This window comes from Chelonoidis abingdonii, chromosome 9 (genome assembly GCF_003597395.2).
Source record: "Chelonoidis abingdonii isolate Lonesome George chromosome 9, CheloAbing_2.0, whole genome shotgun sequence".
NCBI lineage: Eukaryota > Metazoa > Chordata > Testudines > Testudinidae > Chelonoidis > Chelonoidis abingdonii.
Genome location: NC_133777.1, coordinates 85870159 through 85891623, shown reverse-complemented (window position 1 = coordinate 85891623; position 21465 = coordinate 85870159). Strand labels below are relative to the sequence as shown.

The 21465-nt window shown below is 58.7% G+C and overlaps 2 protein-coding genes across 5 annotated transcripts in view; both read left to right on the top strand.

The window, feature by feature from the left end:
- The window catches only part of UNC45A (unc-45 myosin chaperone A), a 16411-nt gene extending 6165 nt beyond the window's left edge, over positions 1-10246 (top strand). Inside the window, exons 12-21 of one of the 2 annotated variants that reach the window (XM_032794201.2) lie at positions 172-313; positions 479-619; positions 761-888; positions 1143-1209; positions 1505-1618; positions 1917-2032; positions 2160-2277; positions 2366-2521; positions 3060-4069; positions 9955-10246. In XM_032794201.2, coding sequence (XP_032650092.1) covers positions 172-313; positions 479-619; positions 761-888; positions 1143-1209; positions 1505-1618; positions 1917-2032; positions 2160-2277; positions 2366-2521; positions 3060-3323 — 1246 coding nt within the window. In that variant the 3' untranslated portion in view covers positions 3324-4069; positions 9955-10246. Of the gene's footprint in view, positions 1-171; positions 314-478; positions 620-760; positions 889-1142; positions 1210-1504; positions 1619-1916; positions 2033-2159; positions 2278-2365; positions 2522-3059; positions 4070-9954 lie in introns of those variants that run through there. The other variant, XM_075069770.1, reaches the window with a different exon arrangement.
- A 520-nt stretch (positions 10247-10766) lies between these two features.
- RCCD1 (RCC1 domain containing 1) lies at positions 10767-20532 on the top strand. Of its 3 annotated transcripts, XM_032794210.2 has the most exons (7): positions 10767-10919; positions 11695-12037; positions 12244-12365; positions 12746-12871; positions 13225-13383; positions 13944-13973; positions 20300-20532. In XM_032794210.2, exons 2-7 carry the CDS (start codon positions 11727-11729, stop codon positions 20440-20442), a joined length of 891 nt encoding a protein of 296 aa, XP_032650101.1. In that variant the 5' UTR covers positions 10767-10919; positions 11695-11726; the 3' UTR covers positions 20443-20532. The 3 variants fall into 3 exon arrangements, with proteins under 3 accessions (XP_032650101.1, XP_032650103.1, XP_074925872.1); XM_032794212.2 differs by lacking the exon at positions 13944-13973 and having other exon boundaries at positions 20300-20531; XM_075069771.1 differs by lacking the exons at positions 10767-10919; positions 13944-13973 and having other exon boundaries at positions 11712-12037; positions 13225-13346; positions 20300-20504.
- Positions 20533-21465: the final 933 nt, after the last annotated feature.

Genomic DNA, 21465 nt, shown 5'->3' with positions numbered 1-21465 from the left:
GGGGGGAGGTGGAGTCTGGTGGACGGTGGCGGGGGGGTGTTCAGGTGTGGGGTCCCAGGGGAGCGTCTGAGGTCGGGTGCCAGGGGGCGTGTCCAGGCGACTCCGGTACCACCCAGCCCCTTTGCTGCAGTGGGGTGCCGGCACAGGCTCATGGCTGCTCCCCTCCCACAGGTGGCTGTGTAACGAGGCGATCGACGCAGGCACACGGCGCTGGGCGGTGGAGGGCCTGGCCTACCTCACCTTCGACGCAGATGTCAAGGAGGAGTTTGTGGAGGACAAGGCAGCTGTGCAGGCCATGTTCCAGCTGGCCAAGGTGCTGCTGCTGGGGCAGGGCTGTGGGCGGGTGAGGGGGCTGTGTCGGGGACAGTGGGGCAGAACTGGGAGCTGCTTGCAGTCGATTGCTCCGTGGTGCCTGCCGGCCTAGCGGCGAGTCCCACGTGCAGCCCGCACTTTGCTGACCCCCCACTGTTCCCTGCAGTCGGAGGACAGGAGTGTGCTGTTCGCAGTGGCCTCGACGCTGGTGAACTGCACCAACAGCTACGACCACAAGGAGCCAGACCCCCAGATGCTGGAGCTGGCCAAGTACGCCAAGCAGCACGTCCCTGAGCGGCACCCCAAGGTCAGGAGAGGGGCTGGGCTGCACCCCGCTGGAACAGCACTGTGTTGTGCTGGGGCCCCTGGGAGGGCGTCAGTGGGGGTGGGGCCTGGAGGAGGCGGAGCCTTGTGTGCACTGTGTAGGATTTTGTCATTTCCTGCACAGGATGAGCCAGGCTGTGTGAGGCGGCGGGTGCGCAAGCTGCTGGCTGCTGGCGTGGTGTCAGCTCTCACCTGCATGGTGAAGAGTGAAAACCCGGTGCTGACCAACTCCTGCAGAGAGCTGATCTCCAGGTGAGGCTGTGCCCACGGGGGTGGCTGCCCGGCCCTCTGAGCCAGATGCCCAGCAGGACAGGGGGTTCTGGGTTCCCCTGTGCACGGGAGGCAGGGCGCTGTGGGGTCCCGCCCAGTGCGGGGAGCTGCAGAGTCCCACTGAAGGCGCCCCAGGGTACGAGCATGCATCTGCACCCCGGCAAGGGGGCTGGGCGCTCGCACCCTCCCTGTCCATGCCTGTGCTGACTGCGGCTGCTGCCACTCTTTGCCCCCAGGGTGTTCCTGGCCGTGGTGGAGGAAGCAGCGGACAGAGGCAGCGTGGTGGCCCAGGGAGGGGGAAAGGTGAGATGCCAGGGCTCCCAGCTTCTCCCCTCCAGTCTCTCTACAGCGCTCCCCTATGGCCTGGGTGCATAGCACGAGAGGGGAGGGAAGCAAATGGCTCTGGTGGGGTTGGGGGTTTCTGTCAAAGGCCCTAAGCATGTGGACCTGACAGAGTCCCTGGGCTGGGGTGTCCCTGCTTGGCAGGGCTCTCACTGCCGGTGGGAGGGCCGCTTTCCTTGCACGCCCTGCGGCCGAGCTGGGTGTTGGGAGGGCTACTGGGCCCTGGCTCTGGTACTGACAGCCCTGCCTCCCGCAGGCGCTCATCCCGCTGTCCTTGGAGGGTACCGAGGTGGGGCAGGCCAAAGCAGCGCAGGCACTGGCGAAGATCACCATCACCTCCAACCCCGACATGGCGTTCCCCGGAGAGCGGGTCAGTGCAGCCTGGCATGTGCTGTTCTAGGGGCAGAGGAGTGCCCCACAGGGAGCTCATGAGCTGCGCCCAGCAGCCCACACCCAGGCAGTTTTCCCCTGATACTTTCCTCTTGCTAGGGGGTCTCGGGGAGGGTGGGGGTCTCACTCTCCAGGGGAGGCAGCGACTCACGTCGGCTGAGTCTGAGCTGCTCTTGTTGCTGGGTCTGCTGCCTCTGCAGCGGAGTCCCTGCTACTTCGGGTGTCTGGGGTTCTGCAGCCACAGTCTGAGCCCCTCTGACTGCTGCCTTGCTCCCCAGATCTACGAGGTGGTCAGACCCCTGGTGAGTCTCCTGCACCTGCACCGCACCGGCCTGGAGAACTTTGAGGGGCTGATGGCATTAACCAATCTGGCCGGGATCAGCGAGAGGCTGAGGTAGGAGCAACAGCATTGTGCCTGGCAATCAAAGGCAGGTCCCTGCTGCTAGGAGACCCTCTCCCCAGCGCTAAAGCCACCATCTGCCCTGGCTGGCAGCAGGGTGCTCACTTGTGCCTTGTTGCAGGCAGAAGATCCTGAAGGAGAAAGCAGTGCCCATGATTGAGGGCTACATGTTTGAGGAGCACGAGCTGCTCCGCCTGGCGGCCACCGAATGTATGTGCAACATGGCCATGAGCACAGAGGTGAGGGCCGGGTGGGCAGGGCATGGGTCTGGGGCAGGGGCCTGCCCTCAGGCTGGAGGGCACTCCCCTGTCTGGCTCTGGGTTGCAGGTGCAGGAGCTCTTCCTGGCCGAGGGCAGCGACCGGCTGAAGCTGCTGGTCCTGTACAGTGGGGAGGACGATGAGAAGCTGCGGCGAGCAGCCTCCGGCACCTTGGCCATGCTGACCTCAGTGCTGCCCCAGATCTGCGGGAAGGTCACCCAAGTGGTGAGACTGCCTCCGCCCCTCCCTTACACTGACACGTGAGGGACAGAATGAGCTCTGTCCTGCTCAGACTCCTTCCCCGGCTGCTCTACACTGGGGCTTGCACAAGCGGCTCTGGGGCAGCAGCATGTTCCACCTCAGAAGCAGCTGGCTTTGTAGAGTGGGGGTACAGAATGTGGGATCTTGTGGCTTTGCAGTGAGTGCTGGAAGGGTGACCTAGCCCAGTGGCCTCCTGACTGGGCCTGTGCTAGGACGCTGGGGCAGGCGGGGGTGCTGTGTGGGGAGCCAGCACGTGTGTGGGGCAGAGCAGGAAGTAGCAGCATGTCCCGGCTGCAGCAGGCAGCCAGCTCCATTTGTCTGGTGTTGTGGGAAGGGGGACGGCAGGCAGAGGGGGCAGCAGCAGCTGGTCTGTCTAGGGCTCAGGGCAGAGGGTCTCTGTTCCGAGAGTAGCCAGGGTGTGCTGGAGGGCTCCCCGTCCAGGTTCTGTGCCCGTACAGGAGCTCAGGGCCTGGCTCAAGCCCTTTTCCCTTTCTCCCCACAGACGGCTCACTGGCTGGAGATCCTGCAGGCCCTGCTGCTCAGCCCCAATGTGGAGCTGCAGCACCGCGGCACTGTGATTGTGCTGAACATGATGGCAGCAGACCGGGAGATTGCAGCCAAGCTCATGGAGAGTGAGATGCTGGAGATCCTGTCCGTGCTTGCCAAGGAGGAGCGCAACAAGCCCCGTGTGGCCCAAGCTGCCAAGGAGTGCCTGGCGCAGGCCGTGGCATATGGGCTGATCAAACCCAACGTGAATGGAGAGTGATTGGCTACCCTGGCTGGGTTCTCCTTTCTGTGTGCGCACACTGCTCTGAGCTTGTAACACCCCCAGCTGCGGCTAGGGAAAGACACTGCCTTCGGAGGCTGGAGCGCCTGGGGTGCTAGGGGCCATGGTAGGGGAGGGAAGGGAGTGTGGGCTGAGCTTGCCTCTTGTATCTTGTCTTAACCTACGAGTGTATGCAAGGCTCTCGGGTACATTTCTTCTCTGCACCCCCATGCTGCAGGGTCCCCTTGACGCACTCCCGTCTAGCCTGGAGCTGGCAGCCTCCCCTCACAGCCTCTGGTGGGAGCTCTCTGCAGGCATCCATGTCCTGCTGCACCCTGTGCTTGTCTCTGCCTGTCTGAGCAACACGCTCAGCCATGCGCTCCCCAGTGCAGATGGATGCTGGGCTGGGGGACAGATGGCACCTGCTGCCCCCCCAGGAGGGGCCTTTGCACCTGCACCTCTTCTTGTGCCTAACACACATCTGTCTCCTCCAAGTGCTTTGACATTCACAGCTCTGCTCTGGGCTGGCAGGGAGGAGCAGAGAGGGCAGGCTTCAATCACAGCGGCTCTGTGGTGATGGGCTGGCTGCTGTTTAGTGGTGTCTGGGCTGGAGGGGTGGTGCCCTCAGTCTGTGCTGTCCTGCGGCTCCCCTGAGGCTGCGGGTGACTGAATGCAGCAGCTGTTCTTCGAGTGCTTGATTGCTCATATCCATTCCAGTTAGGTGTGTGTGCGCCGCGTGCACGTTCGTCGGAGACTTTTTACCCTAGCAACACTCGGCGGGTCGGCTGGGCGCCCCCTGGAGTGGCACTGTTATGGCACCGGATATATACCCCAGCCGACCCGGCCACCCTTCAGTTCCTTCTTAGTGCCCATGTCGGTCGTTGGAACATGGAGTGTGGCTTAGCTGACCTCCACTTCCCTAGCTACTTGTAGTTTCTCGTTCTTACTGTGTACATAGTTCTTCTTCTTCTTGTAGATATTTAGAATTAGTTGTAAGTTCTTAGTATAGTTAGTTTAGTACTAGTTAGCGGGGCTTGGGGCATAGCCCCTTCCCTGCACCCAGTGCTGGTGCTCATGCCCGGCGCATCAGGCTTCAAACCGTGCTCGGCCTGTCACAGGCCGATGCCAACAGGAGACCCACACGACTCCTGTTTGAAGTGCCTCGGAGAATCGCACTTAACAGCTAAGTGCTCTATTTGCAAGGCTTTCAAGCCGTGAACTAAAAAGGAGCGGGACATGAGACTGAAACAGCTCCTGATGGAGGCGGCCCTGACACCGCCAACTTCGGCACCGAGCGCTGGTCAGTCTGTGAGCAGAAGCGCCCCTATGGCACCGGACCGAACCGGTACGCCTAAAGACTCTCTGCACGGGCCGTCACCGGCACCAAAGTCGACTCCATGTCGCTCCCTCTCCCCGAGGTCGAAGAAGGCCAAGACTCCTGCTGCTTTGGCAACGCCCACGCCGCAGCCAGAGAGTGCGCCCAGATCGGACTGCCCGGTGCCGATACCCACACAGCACCAACTAAATCGGCACCGTTGATTCCGGTCCCACGAGGGCCATCGAGTCCGGCACCTGATAGCTCCTTGGCGTGTACCATGGTAGAGCTCACCATGCCATCCACACCTTAACGGATTCAGCACTGCCTCTACCTCCGGCACTGCCGGTGCGAGTAATCCAATCTCTGGGCAAGCCAACCCTGACTAGACCACTGTCTGTCGGCTCAGCGGACCAGCACCACTCAAGATCGCGGTCCCGCAGGTGCTCCCGGTCAAGACGACGCTCCCGCTCTCGACGCCGCTCGCAGTCCCAGCACCGTTCTCCTACACGGCACCGGTCAGACTTGCAGCACCGGTTGGACTCATGCTCTCCACCTCACTATCCGTGGCACTGCTCTAGATCCAGGCACCGTACCTCTCAGAGCCGTTCCCGCCGCAGGGACTCGAGATCTTGGTTGACCTCCCGGCACCGGTCTGGTCGCAGGTCCCGATCTCGATCCCGGTACCGTTATGAATACCGGCACCGGTCCCCGTTAAAGAGGGGAGCGAGGTCTGTCGGAACCTCAGCCCAAGGTTTCTCTGCTCCTCCATGGCCATCCAGGCAGACGTCAGTGTCCTCCCACACGGACAGTTATTATGACTAGGACCGAGATACAGAGGTGCCTACCGGGTCTTCCAGGAGGTCCGGTCTCAGGACCCGGGACCTCAACAGTCCGGGACCTTTTGGACACCCTGGGCGTACCATCAGGCCCAAGGTTTTCCATTGATCCAGACCCACTCCGCTTCCTCAGAGCATCGAGCTACAGAGGCCACCATTAGCCGTCCCCCTCCAGCAGGGACAGAGGAGCAGATGATCCATCCACCAGGTTCCCCAGTACCAATGGAGCAGGAACCGACCCATGAGCAGGAGGCCATTCAGGACCCCCTCATCACCGGTGTTTCATCCTCTTCCTCTCTAGATGAGGCAGTGGCAGGGACCTCATCATCAGGGCCCCCACCGATAGACCTCAGAGCCCATCAGGACCTCCTTAGGAGGGTAGCGTTCAACATCAGTCTTCCAGTAGAGGAAGTCCCAGAGGTCGAGGACCGAGTTGTGAGCATCCTGTTGGCAGATGCCCCCACTAGGGTGGCTTTGCCTTTCATCAAGACCATCCAGGCCACTGCTGACACCTTATGGCAGTCCCCAGCCTCCATCCCCCCTATGGCAAAGGGAGTTGAGAGAAAATACATGGTACCCTCCTAGGGGTACAAATACCTATATGTCCATCCTCCTCATTAGTTGTCCAGTCGGTCAACGAAAGGGAACGCCATGGCCAACAGGCGCCAGCCCCCAAATCAAAGGAGCCTAGGTGGATGGACCAACTGGGCTGCAAGGTGTATTCGGCAGGCGCCCTTCAGCTCCAGGTAGCCAATCAGCAGGCTCTCCTGAGCCATTATAGCTACAACACCTGGGCGGAGGTGGGTAGATTCACAGAATTACTACCCCCGGACTCTCGCCAGGAATTTGCTGCATTCCTTGAAGAAGGGAAGAAGGTGGCTAGAACCTCCCTCCAGGCTTCTCTCGATGCGGCCGACTCAGCAGCCAGAACTCTGGCCTCAGGTATCACCATGAGGCGTATCTCATGGCTCCAGGTCTCCAACCTGCCACCCAAGCTCCAATACACCATCCAGGACTTACCCTTTGATGGCCAGGGTCTGTTCTCTGAAAAGACCGACCCCAAGTTACAGAGTTTAAAGGACAACAGGGTCATCATGTGCTTGTCGGGCATGCATATGCCTGTGACCCAACGCAGACCCTTCCGGCCTCAACCCCCCCGGCCGTACTTTGCGCCCCGGCACAGACAAGACTTCAACAGAAGGCGTGGGTGGGGTGGCCGTAGACGCCAGTTCAGGCCCCAAAAGCACCTCCGGGGCCAAAGTCTACCTTTTGAAGGTACGCACGAGGACGGCGTACCAGTTTCAGGACAGGATCCTTCTCCTCCCTTCTCCAGCCGCCTCTTCTACTTCCTCCCGGCATGGTCCCAGTTGATCTCAGACATCTGGGTCCTATGCACGGTTAAACAAGGATACCACCTCCAGTTTGTTTCAACCCCGCCTTCCCACCCCTCATCCCAGTCCCTCTTCAGGGACCCCTCTCACGAGCAAGTCCTCTTACAAGAGGTGCAGTCTCTCCTTGTCGCAGGAGCAATAGAGGAGGTACCACCAGACAAGAAGGGAAAAGGGTTTTACTCACGCTACTTTCTGATTCCCAAGTCCAAGGGAGGCCTCAGGCCTATGCTAGACCTGCGAGGCCGACCTGCGAGGCCTCAAGAAGTTTATAGTCAAGTTGAAGTTCCGCATGGTCTTCTTGGGGACTATTATCCCTTCCTTGGATCCTGGAGAGTTGTATGCCGCCCTTGACGTGAAGGACGCATACTTCCGCATCGCCATCTTCCCTCCACGCAGGAGGTATCTTCGCTTTGTAGCCAAGCACCAGCACTTCCAATTCACTGTCCTCCCCTTTGGTCTCTCCACGGCCACAAGGGTGTTTACGAAGTGTATGGCTGTCATCGCCTGCCACCTTCGCCGGCAGAAGATACATGTATTTCCGTATCTGGACGACTGGCTCATCAAAGGAACCTCCCAGACTCAGGTCAAACAGCACATGGACATAATTACAGACCTATTCTCCCGGCTGGGGCTGCTCCTCAATGCGGAAAAGTCCACACTGGTTCCCACACAAAGGCTGGACTTTATGGGGGCAACCCTGGACTCCACTCGAGCCAGAGCCTACCTACCTCAGCCACGTTTCCAGACGATCACGGCGATCATTCGAGGTCTGCAGATCTCCCCAACCATCTCGGCTCGCACGTGTCTCAGCCTACTAGGCCATGTGGCCGCCTATACTTATGTGACCAAATATGCCAGGCTCCGCCTCCGGCCCCTTCAAATGTGGCTCAGTTCGGTCTACCGTCCGGGCAGGGACCCAATAGACGTTCTGGTGACTGTTCCCCCGAGCACCTTATGCTCCCTCGACTGGTAGCTAACTCCCTCCCTGGTGTGTGCAGGGCTACCGTTCCATCCACCACAGCCCTCGCTGTCCCTGACGACAGATGTGTCATCTCTCGGTTGGGGGGCTCACCTCGGTCACCTTCATACCCAGGGCCTTTGGTCATCACAGGAGCTGACGCTCCACATAAACGTCTGAGAGCAGTCCGCCTCGCGTGCCAGGCGTTCCAGCACCATCTTCATGGCCATTGTAAACACTGAGACACAGACAACACAACGGCCATGTATTATATCAACAAACAGGGAGGGACTCGCTCTTCTCCCCGCATCAAGAGACCATTTGACTCTGGGACTTCTGCATAGCCCACTCAATAGACCTGGTAACATCCTTTCTCCTAGGGGTTTGGAACACTCTGGCGGATCAGCTGAGTAGATCCTTCTTCTGTCACGAATGGTTGATAAGACCAGACGTCATTCATTCGATCTTCCAGAGGTGGGGGCCTCCCCTCATAGACCTGTTCACCCCCCGCATGAACAGGAAGTGCCAAGCGTTCTGCTCCTTCCAGGGTCTTTCACCGGGATTGATCTCGGATGCATTCCTCATGTCGTGGAGGCACCACCTGCTCTATGCCTTCCCACCATTCCCTCTGGTTCACAGCATCCTAATAAAACTCCGCAGGGAGAGAGCGCATCTGATCCTGATTGCGCCAGCGTGGCCCAGACAGCACTGGTACACCACTCTGCTTGACCTGTCCATGGCCAGCCCAGTTACCCTGCCACTCCTTCCAGACCTCATAACGCAGGACCACGGCAGTCTTCGCCACCCAGACCTGCAGGCCCTTCACCTCACGGCATGGCTCCTGCATGGCTGAGCACATCGGAGTTACACTGTTCCACTCCGGTACAGCATGTTCTCCTAAGTAGCAGAAAGCCTTCCACTCGGTCCATGTACCTGGCCAAGTGGAAACGTTTCTCCTGCTGGTGTACAATGCAGAATGTTACTCCTTCTGAGGTCTCAATCCTGGCTGTTCTGAACTACCTCTGGTCTCTTAAGCAACAGGGCCTGGCGATATCTTCTCTGAGGGTGCACTTGGCGGCTATCTCCACATTCCATCCTGGAGAAAGTGGCCGCTCTGTGTTTTCCCACCCCTTAGTTACTAGATTTCTTAAGGGCCTGAAACACCTCTACCCCCCAGTACACCGCTCTGCCCCTACCTGGGACCTCAACTTAGGCGTAAGCAGACTTATGCATCTGCCATTTGAGCCATTGGCGACTTGCTCACTCCTGTACCGGTCATGGAAGACAGTCTTCCTAGTGGCCATTACATCGGCCAGAAGGGTCACCGAACTTCGAGCGCTTATGGTGGACCCACCATATACTGTCTTTCACAAAGATAAGGTACACTTGCGACCTCATCCGGCGTTCCTCCCTAAGGTAGTATCGGCCTTCCACACCAACCAGGACATCTTCCTCCCGGTCTTCTTTCCGAAGCCTCGCTCTTCTCGACGGGAGCAGCAGTTACACTCCTTAGATGTCCGTAGGGCACTGGCTTCTTATATCGAGCGGACAAAGCCCTTCTGAAAATCCCACCCAGCTGTTCGTGGCAATTGCAGAACGGATGAAAGGTCTACCAGTCTCCTCCCAGAGGGTCTCCTCTTGGGTAACGGCGTGCATACGCACATGCTATGACCTGGCTGATGGCCCTTTGGGCCATCTCACTGCACATTCAACCAGGGCTCAGGCTTCATCAGCCGCTTTCCTGGCCCACGTGCCTATCCAGGAGATATGTCATGCAGCAACCTGGTCATCGGTCCACACCTTCGCTTCGCACTATGCGTTGGTCCAAAAGTCTAGAGATGATGCAGCCTTTGGCGCAGCGGTTCTGCACGCTGCCACATCTCACTCCAATCCCTCCGCCTAGGTAAGGCTTGGGAATCACTTAATTGGAATTGATATGACAAGTACTCGAAGAAAAGATGGTTACTCACCTTTGTACCTGTTCTTCGAGATGTGTTGCTCATATCCATTCCAAACCCACCCTCCTTCCCCACTGTCGGCGTAGCTGGTAAGAAGGAACTGAAGGGTGGCCAGGTCGACTGGGGTATTTATGCGGCGCCGTGGTGGCGCCACTCCAGGGGGCGCCCAGCCGACCTGCCAAGTGTTGCTAGGGTAAAAGTTTCTCCGACGAACGTGCACGAGGCGCTCGCAACCTCACTGGCATGGTATGAGCAATCGCTCGAAGAACAACAGTTACAAAGGTGAGTAACCGTCTTTTTGGTGGTGTAGAGTGGGTGGCTTGGTCTGAGCAGCTGGATCAGCCCATTCTCTCGGGATGGAGGGTGCTGCTGAATGCCTGGCACAGGAGGGGCTGCAGCCGGCCCCATCACTGTGGGTGTGTCACTGCATGGGACGCCAATAAGGAAAACCTGCCTCTTACCGAGTGGCTGGCCGCGTGGACTGAACGTGCCAAGATGCCGTGGGGAGGGAAGGGACCGCGTGCTGGGGGTGGGGGGGGAGCGGAGTCCACCCAGGGGAGGGGACCTGGGAGCCGGGGGGGAGGGGCAGGGCCCACCCGGGGAGGGGACTGAGCACTGGGCCTGCCGGGGGGGGGGGGGCTGGGGGAGGGCGGGGGCAGGGAGCTGGGGGGGGGAGGCCCGCTGGGGGGAGGGACGAGCGTGGGCCTGGGGGGGGGGCGGGGGGCAAGAGCCCGCGGGGGAGGGGACAGAGCGCTGGGGCGCGGGCGGGGGGGCAGGGAGCCGGGGAGGGGGGCAGAGCGCGGGGGGGGGGGGCCCGAGCGCGGGGCTGTTCCAACCGGCTGGCCTGGCGGGGGCGCTGCGCTGCGCCTTAGTGTCACGTTACCACCGAGTGGGGAGGGGGAGCCTCCCTGGAAAGGGGCGGGACTCGCCAGCACCATGTGGACCGGAAGTCCCTCCCACTCGCTGCGGTTGGCTGCGGTCCGGATGGCGAACTGAGTCCGCGGGCCGACTGGTTCGTTTTCGGGTTCTGCGGCGTCGCGGAGCCTCGGGGCGGCGGGGCCCGGCGGCTGGAGCCGGCGCCGGGCGGGATCCGCGTGGTGCGGCCCGCGTGAGCAGCTCACGGGCCTGGTGACGGGTGAGACCCGCGGGGGGGGACGCGCTGGTACCAGCCGGTACGCCCCCCCGGTACGCCCCCCCCCCGCTCGTACCAGCCCGGTACCGCCCCCCCGGTACCCGCCCCCCCGCTCGGTACCCAGCCCGGTACGCTCGCCTCCCCTCCCCCTCGGTACAGCCTGTACTGCCCGTACTCGTGCTCCCGCCGCTGCTTGGTACCAGCCCGTTACCCGTACGCTCCCCCCTTCCCTGCCCTACTCCGGTACGGACCAGCCCCGGTACTGGCCCCCCCCCCCCCCCCCGCTCCCGGCTGGTACCAGCCAGGTACGCCCCCCCGGTACCGCCCCCCCCGCTCGGTACCAGCCCGGGCGCCCTCCCGGGTACCAGCCCGGTACGCCCCCCCCCGCTCGGTACCCGGAGCTCACCCCGCCGGTCCGCTCCCTCCCTTCCCCTGCCCTTGGTACCAGCGCGGTACTGGCGCCCCCCCCTCCCGCTCGGTACCAGCCGGTACCGCTCCCCTCCCCTGGTAACAGCCCGGTATGCCCCCGTACTGCCTCCCCCCCCGCTGGTACCAGCCGGTACCACTTCCCTCCCCTTCCCCTCGGAGCAGCCGTACTGCCCTCCCAGTACCGGCCCCTCCTGCTCGGTACCAGCCCGGTACTGTTCCTCTGCCCCCGTACCGCCCCCCTCCCCCTCGGTAACCGCCTGGTACTTCCCCCCGGTACCAGCCCAGTACCCCCCGTACCCACCCCATCTCTGCTCCCTTCAGTGCCGCCCCCTGACCACTCTCTCTGCAGGGCGTGGCCGCTTGGTGCTGCGGGGGTGGCAGATGGGGGCACTGCCCGGGCACTGCCAGGACCTGCTCCCCTCCGAGAGCCACGTGCTGCTGCTGCGGGGGGCGGCGCTGGAGGTCTGGGCACGGGGCGCAGAGCTGTGTCGCGGGCCCTCCTGGCAGCAGCAGCTGCACCCAGGGGAGGCGGCCAGGCCCCTGCCCCTGGTCTCCCATGGCTACGTGACCCCGCGGCCGCCCTTCCTGTGCCCGCTGCCACCGGCGCTGCGGGCCCAGAAGCTGGTGCTGGGCCATGAGCATGTGGTGCTGCTGGGCTGTGCTGGGACCATCTACACCTGGGGCTGCAGCAGGTGCGTGTGGAAGGAGATGGGATGGTGGCTGGTCCCTGTGGGGAGAGGAGAGGTGAGGTTTGGGGTGGTGGTGGCTGGTCCCTGTGGGGAGGGGCAGCAAGGAGAGGTCATGGTGGCTCATCCCCCTGGGGAGTGGGTGGGGGTTGCTGTGAAGGGGCAGACATGGAGAACAGTGATATGCCCTGTCTCGTGTGTGTTTCCTGCAGACATGGGCAGCTGGGGCACGGGGGGCTGGAGCCTGTGTCGGAGCCCCGGCTCGTGGAGGCCTTGGATGGCATGTCCATGGGGGACGTGGCAGCTGGAGGCTGGCATTCTGTCAGTGTCAGCGGTAAGGGCCATGGGGTAGAATGGCAGCTCCCTGTCCCTGCGCCTGTTCAGAGTGGGGGCTTGGTCAGTGTGGCTGAAAGGGGGAGCAGTGGTGTCAAAGGGGGCTTGGTCATGATAGGGGAGACAGAGTTAGTGCTATTTACACCCCTGCTCCTGGGGAATTCCCTGCTGAGCCAAAGTGCAGCATCCCCCTGCCCAGCCTGAACTACCCGAGTGGTGATGGTGGATTAGCTCCTGGGGGAGACTCGACAGCTATGCACAAAGTTTGGGTGGAGAGAGAAAGAGGGCTCTAGAACCCCTGCTGCTGGGCTGTGCAGCTCTGAATGCTCATGGAGAAATACCGTGTTCCTCGTTATTGCATCACTCTTGCTCTCTCCCCAGAGGGAGGTGATCTGTATGTCTGGGGCTGGAATGAAGCAGGGCAGCTGGCACTGCCTTCCAAAGCACTGGCAGAGAAAAGAGCACCAGCCACAGCCTCTGTCTCCCAGCATGAGGAACCCTGCACAGGTGAGGAACCCTGAGAGGTAGCACAGGTTTGAAGGCTGCCCTTAGGCAGCTGGAAGTTAGCCCTGGCTGGTGGGCAGAAGGCAGAGGGTTAGAGAGCTGCTGGTGCCAGAAGCTGCTAGTGGTCTTTCCTGTGACTGTTCACAGGTGAGGCATTTGGGAACATTTCAGCAAAAGGCCTTTATTTAACTCCTGGAGGCCCCACAGTTTTCACAGGGGTAGCTCCAGCCTGCTGCTCACCACAGCATGGTTGCTTTTGCATTTTGGAGGGTCAGACCCCCCCCAGCCGAGAGAGGCCCCTGTCGTCTTGTTTTCCAGCCACACTACCTGAGGTGGATTTTGAATCCATTTTCTAGGACAGGCAGAGCTGAAATTGACCCATCCCGAGGCAGCACTGGCTGCTGAAGCAGCTGACTTCATTTCAATCCAGGCCTTCCCTGCTTTGCTGGATCTACCTGAGGGGTCAGAGGTCAGCAAGGTCAGCTGTGGCTCCCGCCACACTGCTGCTGTGACCCGTAAGTCCAGGGGCTTGGGTCTGGTCAATAAAGAGGGGAGTGAGGTGTTGATTGCAAAGCTGTGATGGCACTAACGCCTTGTGAGGCCTTCAGCAATTCTCACCTGGCCTGGAGAAGGAGGCTGAGGTTGTTTAAGGGGCCTGGAGACTGGCTGCACCAAACAGGTCCAGGTACTGGGGAAGGATGGGACTTGGCTACGGGGGGGGGGGGCCTGGGGACAGGTCACCACTGATGTATATTTATTAGCTTGCTTGGCTCAACTGAAGGTGATGTTCCAGTGAGAAACTTCAGGAGGAAACATACCCTGAATTAACCACCCTGCCTCAGGGGAGCTGTTTGAACTGACTGCCCCAGTGCAGGTCTGCAGCATTCAGCCCCAAGGTCTGACTAAGTGCCTAAAGCAGCGTGAGTAACGTCAAGCACGTGCTAGGGGGAAGCATACACAGAAGAACGTTCTGCTGTTCCCCAGTGTGGTTTGTTGCACAAGACATGGCCCGGGAGGGGGGAAGAGACCCTCTCGCCTGTGGCCCCCACAGCTGACTCTTGCTCTTTGCTTACAGGGACTGGGAAGCTCTACACCTGGGGCTGGGGTAAGTGAGGACAGTGCACTGCTTTTCAGGCTTGTAAATGCTCCTACATCAGAAAAAGGGCTAAAAAAAAGATGGTTACTCATCTTTGTAACTGTTGTTCTTCGAGATGTGTTGCTCATATCCATTCCAATTGGCGTGCGCGCGCCGCGTGCACAGTCGTCGGAAGATTTTTACCCTAGCAACACTCGGTTGGCCGGCAGGGCGCCCCCCTGGAGTGGTGCTGTTATGGTGCCAAATGTATACCCCAGCCGGCCGAACCACCCCTCAGTTTCTTCTTGCCGGCTACTCCAACAGTGGGGAAGGAGGGCGGGTTTGGAATGGATATGAGCAACACATCTCGAAGAACAACAGTTACAAAGGTGAGTAACCGTCTTTTCTTCTTTGAGTGTTTGCTCATATCGATTCCAGTTAGGTGACTCCCAAGCCTTACCTAGGCAGTGGGGTCGGAATGAGACATTGCGGAACGCAAAACTGCTGAGCCAAAGGCTGCATCGGCTCTGGACTGCTGAATGAATGCGTAGTGTGAGGTAAAGGTGTGAATGGAAGACGAGGTACCAGTGCAACAGATTTCCTGGATGGGGATGTGGGCCAGGAAAGCGTCAGATGAGGCTTGCGGCCGTGTAGAATGGGCAGTGAGGTGGCTAGCCAAAATGTGAGCCAATCGATAGCATGTTTGGCTGCAGGATGTCACCCAAGATGAAATTCTTTGGGAAGAGACTGGCATGCCTTTCAATCAGACTGCCATGGCTACAAAGAGCTGGGGTGACCTTTGAAAGGGTTTGGTTCTCTTGATATAAAAGGCGAGAGCCTTGCGGACATCCAGGGTATTTAGTTGTTGTTCCTGATGCGATGAATGCGGCTTCAGGAAAAAAATTAGGAGAAAGATGTCTTGATTAACATGGAAAGCGGACACCAACTTAGGGAGGACTGCCAGGTGTGGTCGCAGCTGTACCTTATCCTTGTGGAATACTGTATATGGGGGATCCACTGTCAAGGCTCGAAGCTCTGATAGTAGTCTTGCCGAGGTGATAGCGACAAGGAAGGCTGTCTTCCAGGAGAGGTACAGCAGCGAGCAGGTGGCTAGAGGCTCGAAAGGGGAACCCATGAGTTTGGCTAGCACCAGGTTGAGATCCCAGGTGGGGGTCGGGCGTCTGACTTGGGGGTACAACCGCTCCAATCCCTTAAGGAACCTGGAAGCTATGGGGTGAGAAAAGATTGAGCTGCTATTTTCCCCCGGGTGGAAGGCTGAAATAGCTGCGAGATGCACCCTTATAGAAGAGACTGCCAGGCCCTGCTCTTTAAGGGACCATAGTAATCCAGGACAATGGGAACAGAAACCTGTCCGGGGATTAAGTTACTCTGAGCGCACCAGTGGGAGAAACACTTCCACTTGGCGAGATATGTCATCCTCGTGGAAGGCTTCCTGCTGCCCACTAGCACCTGTTGTACCGAGATGGAACAACGCAATTCCGACTGGCTCAACCGCGTAGCAGCCATGCTGTCAGATGAAGGGACTGCAGGTCCGGATGGTGAAGCCTGCTGACGTCCTGTGTTATGAGGTCCAGGCAGAGTGGCAAGGGGATTGGGTCTGCCACGGAGAGGTTGAACAACAGGGTGAACCAAATATTGCCTTGGCCATGCTGGGGCAATGAGGATCAGGTGGGCTCTGTCCCTGCGGAGTTTGAGTAAGACTCTGTGGACGAGCGGAAATGGTGGGAAGGCATAAAGTAGGTCCCTCTTCCATGGGATCAGAAATGCATCTGAGAGGGAGCCCGGGGAGCGTCCTTGGAAGGAGCAGAACATCAGCCATTTCCTGTATTCTTGAGAGGCCAAGAGGTCCATGTGGGGAAAGCCCCACCTCTGGAAAACAGAATGGATAACATCTGGGCGAAATCTACCACTCATGAGATAGGAAGGATCTGCTTAGGTGATCTGGCAGAGTGTTCTGGACTCCTGGGAGAAAAGACGCTACCAAATCGCTAGAGTGGGCTATGCAAAGTTCCCAGAGGTGGATGGCTTCTACACAGAAGAGAGAGGGGCGTGCTCCGCCCTGCTTGTTTATGTAAAACATGGCCATTGTGTTGTCGGTGAACACTGATACACAACAGCCTTGTAGATGGACCCGAAACACCTGGCAGACTAGACGGACTGCTCTCAGTTCCCTCACGTTGATGTTGCAGGGACAGCTCTTGGGGTGACCAGAGGCCTTGAGTGTGTCGACTCCTGAGATGGGCACCCCAACCCAGAGATGACGCATCTGTGGTTAGGGCTACTGAGGGTTGTGGTGGGTGTAAAGGCATCCGTGCGCAGACCAGAGAGGCGTCTAACCACCAAGTGAGGGAGTCGAGAGCCTTCCTGGGGACAGTGAGCACAGAATCCAGACTGTCTCTGTGAGGACAGTATATCGACGCCAGCCAGGTTTGGAAGGGACGGAGACATACCCTCGCGTACTTGGTCATGAAGGTGCAGGAGGCTATGTGACCTACCAGGCCAAGGCACGACCGCACCGACATTGTCAGAAAGGATTGAAGACTGTGAATTAATGAAGCTATTGCTTGAAAATGAGACTAGGAGAGGCAGGCAGGCTCTGGCCAAAGTAGAGTCCAGAACGGCTCCAATGAAGTCTATTCTCTGCGTGGGCATGAGAGTAGACTTTTCTGTGTTGATCATGAGACCTAAGCTGTCAAAGAGGTCTCTGATGATGCACAGGTGCTGTGATACTTGTAAGCGAGAAGTCCCTCGAATAAGCCAATCGTCGAGATACAGGAAGACGTGTATTCGACGACGCAGGAGGGAGGTGGCTACTACAGCCATGCATTTGGTGAAGACCCTTGGAGCTGTAGAAAGGCCAAAGGGAAGTACCGTGAATTGAAAGTGTTGGTGGTTGACCACAAAATGGAGGTACCGTCTGTGTGGTGGATAGATGGCGATGTGGAAATAAGCGTCCTTCATATCGAGGGCGGCATACCAGTCTCCCGGATTCAGGGATGGGATGATGGTCCCCAGGGATACCATGCGGAACTTCAACTTTACCAGGAATTTGTTGAGTTCTCGCAGGTCTAGGATTGGTCGCAGACCTCCCTTTGCCTTGGGGATTAAAAAGTAATGGGAATAGAACCCCTTGCCCTCATGTCTTTTGGCACCTCCTCTACAGCTCCCAGCTTTAGGAGCACTTGGACTTCTTGCCAGAGGAATTGCTCGTGAGAGGGGTCCCTGAAGAGGGACGGGTAGGGAGGGGTTGACACAAACTGTAGCTGGTATCCCTCTTCCACTGTGCGAAGGACCCAATGCTCGGAGGTTAGTTGGGACCAGGCAGGGAGGAAATGGGAGAGGCGGTTGAAAAAAAGAGGGAGAAGGAGCTGGTAGGATAACTGGTAGGCCGTCCTCGGGCATCCCATCAAAAGTTTTGCTCAGGCCCCGCTGGTGGTTTAGGAGGCATTTGACTTTGGGATCCTTGAGGGCCAGACTGCCTGCGCCGATTTCCCCTGCTGCGCCATCTGGTAGCATCCTGACGCGGCCTAGACTGGTTGTACTGGCAGTATGAGTGGGTCCGGAAGGACCTTCGCTGGGTCACTGGCGTGTGCATGCCCAGCAAGCGCATAATGACACGATTGTCCTTGAGGGTTTGCAGCCTGGGGTCAGTTTTGTCTGATAAGAGGCCCTGTCCCTTGAAAGGTAAATCCTGAACGGTCTGCTGCAATTCAGGGGGAAGGCCTGAAGCCAGGAAATACGCCTCATCATCACTCCGGTTGCCAGAGTTCTGGCCGCCGAGTCCGCGGCATCCAGAGAGGCCTGGAGGGAGGTTCTTGCCACCTTTCTACCCTCTTCGAGCAGGGCCGTAAACTCTGGACAGGAGTCCTGGGGAAGAAGCTCCGTAAACTCCCCCACTGACACCCAGGTGTTAAAATTGTACTGACTTAGGAGGGCCTGTTGATTTGCCACCCTAAGTTGGAGGCCCCCAGCTGAGTATATTTTGCAGCCTAGGAGGTCCATGCGTCTAGCCTCCTTCACCTTAGGAACTGATGCTTGCTGGCCATGACGCTCCTGTTCGTTCACCGATTGGACAACCAGGGAGGTGGATGAGTGTAGAGGTTTTCGTACCCCTTTGAGGGGACCATGTATTTCCTCTCTACTCCCATAACTGTAGGTGCAATTGAAGCTGGGGACTGCCAAATGGTGTCGGCATTGGCTTGTATAGTGCGGATGAATGGGAGTGCCACTCTGGTAGGTGCATCAGCTGATAAGATGTTCACGACCAGGTCCTCTATCTCAGTAACCTCTTCCATCTGCAAATTCATATTCTGGGCCACCCGCCTCAGAAGGTCTTGATGGGCCCTGAGATCGATTGGTGGAGGGCCTGAAGAGGATGTTCCTGCTACCGACTCATCAGGTGAGGAAGAGGAGGAGAGGCCCGGGACCAACGGGTCCTGGGGTGGGCAGTGTACAGGAGGAGCATCAGTTGGATCAGGTGGAGCCTCTGTGCCCACCGATCGAACTGGACCTTCATCCATCTCCATTGGAGGAGGGCAGATTACTGTCGCCTCTGGTACCCGGTGTTCTGAGGGGGCCGAGCATTGAGCCACTGACGGGGCACCTTGGGCCTGGTGGTATGCCCATGGTGTCCAGAAGGACCAGTGATGAGGCCCTTGTTCGTGGCCTTGTCTCTGCGGATAGTGGCTGGGGATGTCAGAGTCACCCTCCGGATGGTATGATGCACTTCCGGCCTGAGACGATACTGAAGTGTGTCTCGAAGGCCACGGTGGTGCTGAGAGGCCCTGTGAGGACAGCACCGGTCTGGACGCTCGATCCCGGGGCGGTACCGGGGGCTATGGCGGTGCCGCGATTGAGACCAGGACCTTCTACTGTAACGGTGCCGGGAGGTCGACCAGGCTCTCGAGCCCTGTCGCCTGGAGCGACTGCGGGATACACAGTACCAAGACCAGTGTCGAGAGGCCAATTGGTACCGGGAGTATCTATCTGGTGAGCGTGATGCCGAGCGATGCTGCGAGTGCGACCGGTACCACGATAGAGAGTAGTGCCAGGACTGTGAGCGGTGCTGGGATCGGGAGCAACGTGCTCGAGAGCGTCTGCGAGAATGCGATCTGGCACGACGTCTCTCTGGCGGGTTGACGGACGGAGGCCTTACCAGGGCCGGCTTGCCAATGGATTGAATAACCCACACTGGCGGTGCTGGGGGTTGAGGACACATTGGCTCCATCATCGAAATGAGCTCCCTTACCATAGAGAAGGTCTCCGGCGTAGAAGGGAGAACAAGCTCAACCACAGCAGGAGGCGGGGAGCTGTCTGGCACCGGACTCAACGGCCCTTGTGGGACTGGAATCGACGGTGCCATCCCAGGTGAAGCAGCTATCTGCGGCGCCGCAGCAGAAGATGGTGCCCGGCGAATCGTCTTCAACGAGTGCTCCTTCTGGGAGGCTGAAGTTGTAGCAGCATGTCGTTTCCCAGTCGGGGAAAAGAAGCAGTGCTGAGGAGTCGGTGCCACGAGTCCTTTTTAGTACCGGGGTAATCCGGTGCCAAAGGCGCACGCTCCTTACCGAGGCAGTCTGTTGGGTGCCGATGCTGCAGGAGTCGGTGCCGACTCCAGGAGGAGCTGCTTCAGTCGAAAGTCCCACTCCTTCTTCGTCCTTGGTTTAAAGGACTTGCAAATGCAGCACTTGTCAATGAGGTGGGATTCCCCTAGGCACTTGAGGCAGGAGTCATGAGGATCCCCTATTGGCATCGGCTTCTGGGACGCCGAGCACGGTTTGAATCCTGGTGCCTCAGGCATGGGCCTGCACCGGGGCAGAGGAAAGGGGCTAATCCCCGATCCCCCTTTCAACTATATACGCTAACTGTAAAACTAAGTATAACATAAAAACTCAAACTATATACACAGTGAGGAGAACTATGAGTAGCTAGGGATGTGGAGGTCAGCAAAGCCACTCTCCACAGTTCCAACGACTGACATGGGCGGTAAGAAGGAACTGAGGAGTGGTTGGGCCGGCAGGGGTATATATTCGGCAACATAGCAGTGCCACGCCAGGGGACACCCAGCTGGCCCACCAAGTGTTGCTAGGCTTAAAATCTTCCGACGACCATGCACGCGGCACGCACACACCTAATTGGAATCGATATGAGCAAGCACTCGAAGAAGAACCAGTAGAGTCCTCCCAGGACCAGGGCCAAGTATGGCTCCAGCTGCTCAAGGCTCTGTATGAGAGAAGGCAGCACCTTCCCTGGTATGGGGCTGCAGAATTCCTGCTGCATGTTGTGGGGAAGAGCTGACTGCACCTGCCTACTGTAAGCAGCTCTGTTTTTGTTGGCAGGCAAATACGGCCAACTTGGCCACAAAGACACAGCCAGCTCCGACCAGCCACGACAAGTTGGCTATTTCCCTGCAAATGGACTCACGGTGGAGGATGTGGTCTGTGGCCCATGGAACACTTACATCAGTGCTGTGGAGAAGTGAGAGCAGCCGAAAGGGTGGAGAAAGGCCCCACCTGTGGCACTGACCTGTAAAGAGACTCAGCCACCCCTGGGCTGGAAGCCGAATGTGATTTCTTTCACCAGGGGTGTGTTCATGTTCAATTGCCCCAGCCAGAGAACTCTAATTAATCATCTTTCCTTTGCTAAAAGTCTTGCGCATTTTTTTCCCAGCTCCCCTGCTGCTGCCTCCTCTAAATGCTGCTGGGGCGGTTGCAAAGGCACAAGGCCTCATGTATGGTCTTGCAGGCAGACTGGCCTGAGGGAGCGGAAGTGAACTCAACACACGCAGGCAGGAGACAGTACACCTTGCTGCTGAATATATTTCCTCCAGAGCTGAACTGTACACTTAGAAGGCACCATGAGTAACAAATTCATTCCACACTGTTCCCTCCCCACCAGCAAGGAGCGGGGCAGAGGTGGTTAAAATAGGCACTAAACTGCCTGAGTAGTGAGATGCTTCCCCTGTGCTGCAGTCAAACCGTACCATGCAGTTCCCCTGTAATACCAGCACAGAGCTGCCTAGGACCCCTCAGCCCCTGTGGAGAAGCGCTGGGTCACAGCTGTGTACAGAGAGCCCCAGCAGCTGAGGCCAGCATGAGAATAAATAACCAGCCCAGGGAGCTGTAGTGATAAGGTGCACATGATCAGGGACAAGCACACTATTTACAGAGCATCACTCAGTGATGGGAACAGGCACAGGCACAGCCCCAGCCCCAGCATGTGCAGAGCAGTGGAAAGGTGCAGCTTGCATGGGGAACAGGCCCTAGGGGGGTACATACTAACCCCTGCTCTAGAGGGCGAGGGCAGGGGCTAGCCGAGGGGATTACTGCCACACGGCCTAGGAAAGCTGAGCTGCCGCTCAATTCATAACCCCAAGAGGCCTCAAGACTCGGGTTAGGCTGCACTCCCCACTTGTGTCAGTAATCCACCCTCTGAGCAACATAGCTACAGCCCCCTAATATCCTCTCTAGACAGCGGTCGCCATAGGGACTGCCACTGGCCAAGG